The 12,028-nt window shown below is 33.6% G+C and overlaps 1 protein-coding gene across 1 annotated transcript; it reads left to right on the top strand.

Moving 5' to 3' along the window:
• The first annotated feature begins 6,847 nt into the window (after nt 1–6,847).
• LOC136207930 (pyruvate kinase 2, cytosolic-like) lies at nt 6,848–11,012 on the top strand. The gene is made up of 13 exons (XM_065998782.1): nt 6,848–7,040; nt 7,119–7,215; nt 7,292–7,389; nt 8,190–8,345; nt 8,446–8,523; nt 8,600–8,728; nt 9,004–9,084; nt 9,257–9,325; nt 9,408–9,497; nt 9,703–9,936; nt 10,077–10,172; nt 10,253–10,477; nt 10,558–11,012. Exons 1-13 carry the CDS (start codon nt 6,966–6,968, stop codon nt 10,708–10,710), a joined length of 1,581 nt encoding a protein of 526 aa, XP_065854854.1. The 5' UTR covers nt 6,848–6,965; the 3' UTR covers nt 10,711–11,012.
• Nucleotides 11,013–12,028: the final 1,016 nt, after the last annotated feature.

The following is a 12,028-nucleotide window of genomic DNA, read 5'->3' as shown; positions in this document are numbered from 1 at the left end:
CTCAATTTTATCCACTTTCAGTGGATTTCAGAAGATGTGAAATTAGGTTAAATTGATTGAATTTCTGAAATGAGTTATAACTGGTAGTTCAAGGTCCACTTCCATATTAATATCTGACACACCTCCACACGCGAAAGCTCATTTGGGTTTGAAGTGTGACAACACAGGCCAATCGAACCCTGGACCATTTAGTCACACTGGTTCTGATACCATGTCATAGAACCATTTGAACTAAAAGCTCAAACTGGTAGTTTAAGGTCCACGCAAAAAGTCCAATAACTGATGACCAACCCGAAATTCTTGTTTGGTTCGGTTATTTTAATAATTTGGTTCGGTTCGGTTGTCAACTTTTCCTTATTCGGTTATCGGTTCGGTTATTCCGGAAAAAATATTGGTTTAACCGAAAACCGAACTAAATATATATTTAAATAAACATAATATAATTCTATTTATTTATTTATTTATTTTTCATACTTTAATTTGTACAAGAAATCTCAAAATTTTAGTTTTAAAAATTATTGAATTAATTTGTAATATATAAGGTATTTGGTTAATTGAATTTAAAATTGCAAATTCTAAATTAACGAAGCTCAAATTTCATAATTTATAACATTTTAAATATTTAAATTAAAAATATAAAAATTTCGGTTATTTGGTTGGTAACCGAACCAAACCAAAAAATTTCGGTTCGGTCAACTTCGGTTATTTTAGTTATTTGGTATGGTTCGATTTTTAAAATTATACAAAATTCAGTTCGGTTATAACCGAACCAATGCTCACCCATACTTCATATTAATATCTGACAATTATTAATGATTTAAAAATATTTTGAGATGAGTTTTACATAATGTTTATTCATTTTTAGATGAAATCTGTTGTAAAAATAGTTTTTTTTTTTATTTTGTTATTAATTGGTTGTTGTTGTTCATGTACTTTTGTTTTGTTGATTGATTTGCAGATTTTGTTTAATTGCTTAGGAGAAGTTTTTGAATGTGAAGTTTATTGGAATCAGAATTTGAATGATATTGTAGTTGATGAATTCGGTTTCTTCAGTTCAGGTACACATGTGATGGATAAGAATTGTGATTTATTCCATTGTTTATGTCTTTTTATTTATGGGTTTCTTACTTGATTTGTTTGATATTGTGTTGAATCTTTATATTTGAAATTGAATCTGATTGTCAGATATGGAATTTAGAGTTGGAATGTTGTTTATGCACGATTTATCGAGAGTTTGTATGGAACTCAAATTATGTTAGGGAGGAAATATGAGATTGATTTTGTTATTAAGAGCTCATTCATCGTTAAATCTAGGTTTATTAAATTTAAGCCTCATGATGCTTTGAATCTCCACCTTAGGATTCTAATAAACTTAGATCTAACGGTGAATGAGCAAATTCTACATGCTCATTAAGGTGCATGTGATCAAGACTGTATATAATGGTTATTATTTTAGGAAGGTTATAAAAGGATATTTTAGGAATGTTTGGTTTTTATTTTACAGAATTTATGTGAAACCCTACCCTTCCATGTTTTCCTATCTAATTTTGTTAATGCATGAGCTTCTTGGCTAGTTTTTTCATATATTAAAAGTTTGTTTGGTTCATAAAATTTAGGGTAATTAATTTATTAGTTTCTATATTTTGACAAAACACATTGTTTAGTTTTTGTATTTTCAAAAATACACGGTAAGGTCCCTAACATTTTTCTCGATGAACTGTTTAGTCCCTAACGTTTTTCTCGGTGAACTGTTTAGTCCATGCCGTTAGACTTTAATGAAGATTCTGTTAGTCAATTTGGATTTGAGTCAAAATCTATTTAAAATAAAAATACAATGTCTTAACTACCCTTACCACAAAATCAAATATTAAGACTATTATCTTCATCGTTTCTCTGCGTTTTCTTTTCCTTTATTTTCATTTCCTTTAGACTCTACTGCATCTAAAATCAACTTTGAGTGTTCTTCTTGATTTTCTTCTTAATCGTTCAAATTCGTAAGCATTGTGTCTGTATTTTTTTTTTTGTTCTCCATACAAATAGCTTCTTTTTGTAAATTGGATTTCCTCTTTTGAAATTTGAAGGTAAATAGTAAAGTGTAATTTAGTCATTCCGAATTCATTCATCGAGAAAAAGGTTAGAGATATTACCGTGTGTTTTTGAAAACACAAGGACTAAACAGTGTGTTTTGTCAAAATATAGGAACTAATAAATTAATTACCCTAAAATTTATTTCATTTGTAAATGCATTCCTTTATTTAGTATTAAATAAATAAAACTTGAAATTCAATTTTAATAAGATAAATTTTGTGATTTAAAAATAAAATTCATTCTATTTGTAATATTTACAAAAGTAACCTTTGTGTTTAACTTTGTTTTATTTCTTCTTTTAAAAAATAAAAATAAAACAACAAATCAAAATAGCTCGAAAAGAATGGAAAAATGAGAAAATATACCCGATTATCAAAAGAGAGATGTATAAAATTAAAGTTATAATCAAACCAAGCTTTAATCTGTTTAGACTCGGCTCGTTCAAAAATTGACGAGCTCGAGCTTAATATTTTGTTTGTGAGCTGCTCACGAAATTGTTAACGAGCTTGTTTACAGGCAGCTTGTTAATTCAGTTCATGAACTTCGCTCGTGAACAACTCATTAATTATATTGATTTGAACCTTATTTTTTTTATATAAAACTATATATTTTTGAAACCTATAAAACTAAATTTTACACAAAACTATGTTGTTTTACATTTCTACTTTATAGAAATATTATTATTAAAAAAATCGAACCAAACTTGCTCACGATCGTGTTGATGAACATTATAATCGAAAACCTATAATCGAGCTCGCTCACGAGCTTTTTAGCCGATCTTCTCTGTACTCAAGCTCAGCTCATTTATAAATTGAGCCGAACACAATCAAACTTTTACCGAGCTGCTCATGAGTGATTCAGCTTTTTATAGCCCTACATACAACTACATGACATAAATTGATGTTAAGAATTAAGGGCCTGTTTGGTATGAGGTAATGCAATATAATGTAATCAAAGTTGTAATGTTATTAAACTTGTAATGTAATGGAATGGAATAGTGATTCCATTATCATGTTCGGTTGATAAATTAACTTCTTTTTTGATGAAATGTAATTACAATTACAATACTTATATGGGAAAATTACAAAACTGGGTCAAATGGGAGGCCCATTTACATATTTAACCCATTTACTCATCCTACTACCTATCTAGACTGATTTTTTGTGACTTTCCCATAATACCCCTAACCTTCCCACTTCCACCACTCGCGAACCGCCGCTCTCCCTATCTCATTGGTTATGCGAAAAGTTGATCCTGCATTAATGATTTCAAGACTTTTGATCTTCCTTTCTTCCTTTAAATTGCACGAAATCTGCACCATTTAGTCAAAATCACAATGAATTTCTCTTTTTCCCCTCTTCATCTCTTGATTCTGCAACTTCCCAACCCTAGGAAACGAAGCCATGGTTTTTCATCTTCCTGTTCGTTGCTTGGTTTCTTTCTTCTTGTTACCATCAAAGAAATGGTTTTTCTACGTTATTTCCTTCGTTCTTTCCATGTTATCATATTATTATTGTCGCTTTTCAGGGTGAAAGGGACGAAAAATGTAAGTATCTGGTTTTTTTCTGCGTTTTTTCATGAATTCACTTCGCAATCGATGGTTTCACGAAGCTTTGCGAAGAGAACGAGCCTGGAAAGTGACGATCTACTTCGTTAATCGATGATTTCGCGAAGATATGCTAAGAGAAAGAGTCTGAAATGTATGGATCTACCTCGCGAATCGATTAGTTCGCGAAGTCTGCGAATAGATCCTCACGTTTCAGACCTCGCAGACTTCGCGAAAGCATCGATATGCGACGTACATAGTCACGTTTCAGACCTCGCAGACTTCTCGAAAGCATCGATATGCGAAGTAAAATCACCTCTTCCCCTCCACATTTACATTCGCATGCTTCGCTAATCTTCATTTCGCGAAGCCAAAATCGTCTTTTTCCTGCCTAACACGATTAATTTTTTTCTGTAGGTGGTTGAATACGTAACATCCCTTTCTGGAAGGCGACGTACTGGGCTGCAGGGGATATGATTTTCCTTTCTGTATAGGGATTAACTTCCCTCAAGATTGCCACATTCACTCCTAAAGTGGTTCGTTAGGAGAGATTGTGCCAATCTTGGGGTGCACCATGGGACACGTCCATCCCATGGCGCCAATCTTCAAAGTGAACCTAACTAATCCGGTACCAATTTTGAAACGGATGAGTAATCTTGGTGTGCACCATGGGACACGTCCATCCCAAAAGGTCTGGACTTCCATGAACAGAGAAATGGAAGTCCAGACCTTTTGGGATGGATGTGTCCCACGGTGCACGCTAAGATTATTCATCCGATTTAAAATTGGTACCGGATTAGTTAGGTTCACTTTGAAGTGCTTTGTTAGGAGTTTCTTGTGGCAATCTTATTGTAAATTTTGATAATGTTATGATTTGAATGTTGTTATTGTGGCAATCTTGTTGTAAATTTTGATAATGTTATGATTTGAATGTTAGAATCTATTGTTGTTTGCCATTTTTTGTTATATACCACTTCACGAATTAGTTTCAAACATATCCAGCATTCGCATATGCGAACTAAATTCATCAAGCAAAACAAACTTCAGCTTCGCAGGCTTCGCATATACGAACTAAATTCATTAAGTAAATCCAAACATTAGCTTCGCATATGGTCGAATATGTGAAGTCAGACGGGATGTAGACAGACGCGCGTAAATATTGAGGGTATTATGGGAAAGTCACACAAAAAAAGTCTAGATATGTAGTAGGATGAGTAAATGGGTTAAATATGTAAATGGGCCTCCCATTTGACCCAGTTTTGTAATTTTCCCTACTTATATTTGTTTAGTTAAATATAATTATAAAATTTTATTTGCACAATTAAAATCAACAAAGAACATGAAAACGTAAAAAATGAAAAAAACACGAAAATTGCAAGCTCTGTTTTTTATTTTGTGTTTTTGCGTTTGTCGGGTTTTTCATTTTTTCGTGTTTTCCAATTATCATGTTTTATTTTTTTTTATTTTTCATGTTTTTCTAGTTTTTTGTTTTATCATTTAATAAGAATTGTACATGATAAGTATTAAAAATAAAAATACAAAAATTAGTTGTAATGGAGATTCATATCTATTCTTTATATAATAGTCATTACATCAAATTTGTAAAGAAAAATTGAATGATGTATATATAATTTCATTACAACAAAAATAATATGACTAATCCAAACATGGTAATGAGTGTTCACAGGGTACCAAACGCCACCTAATATATATATAAGTGTCACCCATTAATTGGTAAAGCCTATTGCTCCGATAATATAGTATAGGAAAAATTACAAAACTGGGTTAAATGAGAGACCCATTTACCCAACCTACTACATATCTAGACTTTTTTTTGTGTGACTTTCCCATAATACCCCTAACATTTCCTCTTCCCCCTTCTCCTTGGTTACGCGAAACGGTTGGCAGCTCTTCCATTAATGATTCCCAGATTTTTTGATCTTCCTATCTTCCTTTAAATTGCACGAAATTTGTACAATTTCTCCAAATCACCATGTATTTCTCTTCTTCCTCTCTTCATCTCTTGATTCTTCATCTTCCTAATCCTAGAAAACGAAGCAATGGTTCTTCATCTTTCATTTCCTACTCGTTTCTTGGTTTCTTTCTTCTTGTGACCATCGAAGAAATGGTGATTCTACGTTATTTTCATCGTTTTTTTTTTCTAGTTTATCATATTGTTTTCGTCGAAAAATGTAAGTATATACTGTTTTCTCTGTGTTTTTTTCCATAAATTCACTTAGCATATGCCGTTTTCGCGAAGTCCGTAGGGAGAAATTTGTCGATTTCACTTCGCGAAACGATGATTACACGAAGTTTGCGAGGTAATTCGATAAATTTCTCCCGTAGACTCCGTGTAATCATCGTTTCACGAAGTCAGAGCGTCACATTTCTCCTCGCAGACGTCGCAAAGTCATCGGTTCGCTAAGTAAAATCACCATCTTTCTTGCACATTTATTTTCGCATACTTAGCGAATCTTCATTTCGCGAAGGCAAATCGTCCTTTTTTTCTGCCTAACACGATTAATTTTTACTAAAGGTGGTTGAATACATATATTCATTTCTGGAAACCGGCGTGCTAGGGTGCCGTGAGAGACATCCATCCCAAAAGGTCTGGACTTCCAACCATCGATGGTGAATAAGAGCTTATACCGTGGGACACGTCCATCCATCTCTGATTTGTTAGGAGTTTATTGTGGCAATCTTATTGTAAATTTTGATAATGTTATGATTTTAATGTTAGAATTCGTTGTTGTTTGACATTTTTTGTTATATACCACTTAGCGAATTTTGTTCAAAACACATTCAGACTTCGCATATGCTAATTAAAATTATCAACTAAACCAAACATTAGCTTCGCAGGCTTCACATATGCTGGAATGGAGATAGTCGCGCCATAAATATTGAGGGTATTATGGGAAAGTCACATAAAAACAGTCTAGATATATAATAGGTTGAGTAAATGAGTTAAATATGTAAATGAGTCTCTCATTTGACCCAGTTTTGATATTTTTCCCATAATATAATATCTCAATAACAAAAAAGATAAGAAAACACAAAGTAATAAAAAAATATCTTTTGTCAAAGATAAAATTCTATCCATTTAGGTAAATTTTAGATTAGTTATACCATACACCAAACAGTGTGCTAATTAGTGCTATCATTAATTGGAGCATCCACTCCAAAAAGACACATGTCAGTAATGGACCATTCTTCCATTCATGTTGCTTCATTTTCACTCCTCCCCACCTAACTCTGTCTCTCCTCCCTCCTTCACCCTTTCTTTCTATAACTCTGAGCTCAGAATTTTTAGTGTCCAAACTCAAATTAAAAAATGCAGAATCAGAGTGGACACATGCTTTTTGAGCACTCTCTCAGGCTCTCCTCTGTTCTATCTCCTTCTAAGCCTGTAAGTATTACTCCCTTTAATAAAGATACAACCTCTATCCATGTTAATGATTTCTGTTTCTGTTTTTGGAACATGTAGAGCTATTTATCTTCACTAACTAAAATAGTTGGAACACTTGGGCCAAATTCACGTTCTATTGAAACCATTGAAGCATGTCTTAATGCTGGAATGTCAGGTAATTTCTGTGATTTTCTTTCAATTTCATGGAGTAATACTCAATTTCCCCCTTTTCTATCTATGTTTCACTACAGTTGCACGGTTTGATTTTTCATGGTTGGATGGAGATTACCACCAGGAAACTCTCAACAATTTGAGGCAAGCTATGAGAAATACTATGAAACTATGTGCTGTAAGTGCAGAATTACACATTGTCTGTCTAACATTGCCTGTAATCTGCTTGTCTAGTCGCTTAAATTAGGTCTCGGGTTGGATTCCTAGTGTATACATGTCAGTTAATCTCTAGTGTAGTTGCTTAAATTATGTCTCGGGTTCGATTCCTAGTGACGGATTCAGTATTCACTGGTAGGGTGCTTGTAGCGTCTGTTGTGATTTATGAGTGCTAAATTGATACGTTTTTAGATGATTTTACATAAAAAAAAAAAAAATTAAAGCCCCTCTGCACAGTTTTGATTGAATTTTTGGTGTTTTCCCGCGACTAGTAGTTGCTCAAGATACCTCTGCTTAGGGCTCTAATCGAGCCGAGCTGAGCTTTGTCCAACTCAAGCTAGGCTCTTAAGAAAATTGACGAGCTCGCTCGAGCTCAACGTTCTGTTTGTTTGTCAGCTGCTCACGAGTATTCAGTTCATGAACTTCACTCGCGAACAACTTATTAATTAGACAAAACTAAGTTGTTTTAGGTTTCCATTTTTATAGAAATATTATTATTAAAGAAACAATCAAACCAGAGTTTCTCATGAACATTATAATCGAGTTTGCTCATCAGCTTGTTCATGAACCTACAATCGAGCTTTCGAGTCGAGTTTCGATGTGTTCAAGCTCGCCTCGTTTTTAAATGTAACCGTATGTGGTCGAGCTTTTTACAGCCTTATCTCTGCTCCCCTGGATCCGTCCCTGGATACAGAAGATTATAGAAGAAGATTGATATTCATCCAGGACTAAACTATTTCCTCCAACTTTGAACATTTTCAGGTTATGGTGGACACTATTGGCCCTGATCTTCCAATCTGTAATCAGACCGGAAAACCAATCGAGCTCAAGGCTAATGACCAGCTGGTTATTACTTCTGATGTCTCTAAACAACCGTCATCAGACGTCTTACCGGTTGACTATCCTCGACTTGCTGAGGTTTGTATCAGATTACTCATATCACTTAAAAATTCTGAATACATTTCTACTTGAAACCAAATAGATTTGAGAAAATGCATATATCTTACATAAAATGCAGACTTTAAAGAAGGGAGACACTGTTTTTGTTGGACAATATCTATTCACAGGAAGTGAAAACACTTCTGTCTGGCTCGAGGTAAACAAATTCATTTTGCGTCCTCTTACTTGTTTTCTTAATGATCCACTAATTTTCTTTTTCTCTTCCTCTTCAGGTTTTAGAGACAAGAGGTCAAGATGTGATCTGCATTGTGAAAAACACTGCCACTCTTTCAGGATTTGTATTACTGCATGTTTCAAAAGTGCTCGCTACTTTGCCGACTTTGAGTCAAAACGATAAACAGGTAAACTTATAATTTCACTCCAGTTGGTTCTGCATATGTTTAAGGCTATGTTGCACGGACACGTAAAATGTTATTTCTAAAACATAACTTTCATAAAATAGCCTTGAAACGCTACTAAAGAGGAGTGTCCGTGCAACACAGGTCTAAGGACGTTGTATGCTAGCTTCAATTGTCTTACATCTCTTACATTTCGGAGTCACGAAATTTTCTTTATTTAAGATTTCTAATTTTGAGCTAATGATTTCTTCTTTGCCTTCTTTTTGTGGAAATGATAGATTATTTCCGAATGGGGATCTCGTAACAAAGTTGATTTCATATCCCTATCATTTACTCGCAACGTGGAAGATGTCCGAGAGGTTAGTCTAGTCTCTTCTTTTATTAAACTGTTGTTGCTGCTATTTGAAATGAGCTATGTTGCACGGAAACTCCTCTTCAATAGCATTTTCGCGTTTCGTGTTTGTTTCCGTTTCACTTACTTTTTGGCTTCCTGGCTATGTTTTGAAGACTATGTTTTATTAACTTTTGCAGCTTAGAGATTTCCTTAGAAAACATAATCTCCAGGAAACTCAAGTATTTGCTAAAATTCAATCTGTGGAGGTGAATAGCATTTGTACTATTTAATTTCATCATATGGTTTATAAATTCTTTCTTCTAATATATTTTTGACATATTGCACCAGGGTTTGAGACACTTTGATGAGATCCTCGAGGAAGCAGACGGCATCATACTCGGTCGTGGAAATTTAGGAATTGACCTTCCTCCAGAAAAGGTTAGTAACTAGGACATAACTTAGAGATAATAAAAACTATTTATATAGCTTAAATTTTCGGTTGAGTAGTTCATTGATATGGTATCAGAGCTCCTCAAACGCATTGGTTAAGTATGTAAGGACTAACATAACTAATCGTGTTCTAAAGTTCTTTCTCTTGCGAGTTGCAACTAAAGTTTTTCGTTCTTTCGCCTTCTTGTCATAGGTTTTTTTGTTTCAGAAGTCTGCTGCGCATAAATGTAACATGGCAGGAAAACCTGTCATGATATCTCGAGTAGTTGATAGCATGACCGGAAATCTACGACCAACTCGTGCGGAAGCAACTGATGTTGCAAATGCAGTTCTTGATGGTGCTGATGGTATATTATTGGGTGCTGAGACTCTTAGAGGACTTTATCCCATTGAGACAGTAAAAACTGTGGGAAGAATTTGTGCTGAGGTGAGTACATACACTTAATATTCCCCGTATTTTCAATGATCGAAAACACACGACACGACACGACACGAAACATAAAACTTTTTTTCCTAACATATGTACCAATTGATGTGTTGGTGAGTAATTTGGTTGTTGCAATGCAGGCCGAAACCGTGTGCAATCACTCTCTACATTTTAAGAGAATCAATAAACATGTCGGAGAGCCTATGTCTGAGGCGGAATCTGTTGCTTCATCCGCGGTATCATTTACTAATAACGAGTAGTTATGACATCACTATATAGCCATCATGATCGTTTTGTTTTATGTTTTGCGGAAAAGGTACGTACTGCCATGAAGGTCCATGCTGCAATCATAGTTGCATTCACATCCTCCGGCCGAGCAGCAAGGTTGATTGCTAAGTATAGGCCGCCTGTACCTGTTTTCGCTATTGTTATTCCGAAACTTCGATCGGATTCATTGAAGTGGACTTTCAGTGGTTCAGCTCAGGCTCGGCATTTGCTTGGTGTTAGAGGAGTATATCCCATATTGGCTAGTCCTCAAATGGTAAGCCATTTGAACAAGTAGTGACTTCCTAGCTAGTTTTATAATCTGTGTTGTTAATCTATCTTGTCTTGTGTATGTAGACAAGTGGAGGTGGTCCAAGTGAAGAATCAGCACTGAAAGTGGCACTGGATCATGGAAAATCTGTGGGATTACTTAAACATAATGATCGAGTAGTGGTTTTTGAAAAGATTGGAGATTCATATGTAGTTAAGATTGTGGAGCTTGGTGATTAATTTGTAATTAATTACTACAATTTCCATGGAAATTTTGGAATCTAAAACTCACTTTCAACTTAGCTAATTAAATCAAATTAAACCACAAATATAATCCTTTTAGTTTAGCAAATAATCCAAATCAAAATAAAGTTAAATCTAATGTCAATGGGAATGAGACGTATTGATCAACCTGAATGTAAGATAATATGTGTATGTAACTATCCGCAACCACAAAATAGGATGTATTAAATGATAATTATATATTTTATTTAAGGCTCCGGCTAAACTTAAGTGAAATATATCCAAATATCGTCTATTCTTATATGACTCGCAAACGCAATCTTAAATTTCATAGTATAATTTTTATTGTAACGGTATTGTTATCGTCTATTTTTGCAAGACATAATACAAGCTTCTTCTTCCAAAACAAGTGTATGTGATCACAGTATCACCAACCTTCAAATCATGGTGCATATCCAACCGAGCTAGTTATTTACATTTGATAACATTATATCAATTATTAACCAACACATGCACATTAACTAAACATTTTCATAATATATACACTTCAATTCACTTCATTCAATTCGTAAAAAACAATCGTATATGTAAACGTACATAAATATAAGCAATTATGTTTACCTCAAACCCAAATAGCTCATCCAATTGATCGGATTTTTGTCACCCATCACTTGCTCTCTTATAAAGATAGAATGCATTCTATTATTAATTACATGTCAAAATAAAGATGTTTATACGTGTCAAAACAATCCTCATCTAAGAAGTACTATTCAAAGTTCTAAACATTCGAAAAAAATTTCAAATCAATTAGATAGGATGACATTATTCCTAAATATAAATGTAAACTTAATAATCAGTAACTCCCTGAACTTGTCTAAAAAAATCTGATTGGCTCCTGAACTCATGTAATATCTCATTAATCTCATAAACTTGCTTTAAATGACACGATTAACCCACTAAATTTGCAAAGAAATCCTAAAGGTCTAAAAATACAAAAAGTCAATTTGTTTTGAAAGTTTAAAATCACGAATTAAATCTTTATTTTTTAGATTTAGATTTTTTCTTTTACAAATTTAGACAAATTAAAATATACATCATTTTAAACAAGTTCATGAAACTAGTAGATTATTATAAAGTGGACCAATATGTCACTTTAAACAAATTCAGATGACCAATACGTTACCTTAAACAAATTAATGAACTAATGAGACACTTTATAAGTTTACGAGACCTTTAATATATGAAGTGCTAAATATCATATTCATGCATGAATACTAATGTCATATTCTAGATGATCTAGGAATGTCACATGATC

The sequence above is a fragment of the Euphorbia lathyris genome, chromosome 10 (genome assembly GCF_963576675.1).
Source record: "Euphorbia lathyris chromosome 10, ddEupLath1.1, whole genome shotgun sequence".
Classification (NCBI taxonomy): domain Eukaryota; kingdom Viridiplantae; phylum Streptophyta; class Magnoliopsida; order Malpighiales; family Euphorbiaceae; genus Euphorbia; species Euphorbia lathyris.
Note: the sequence above shows the minus strand (reverse complement) of the source record. Positions and strands in the feature narration are given on the sequence as shown.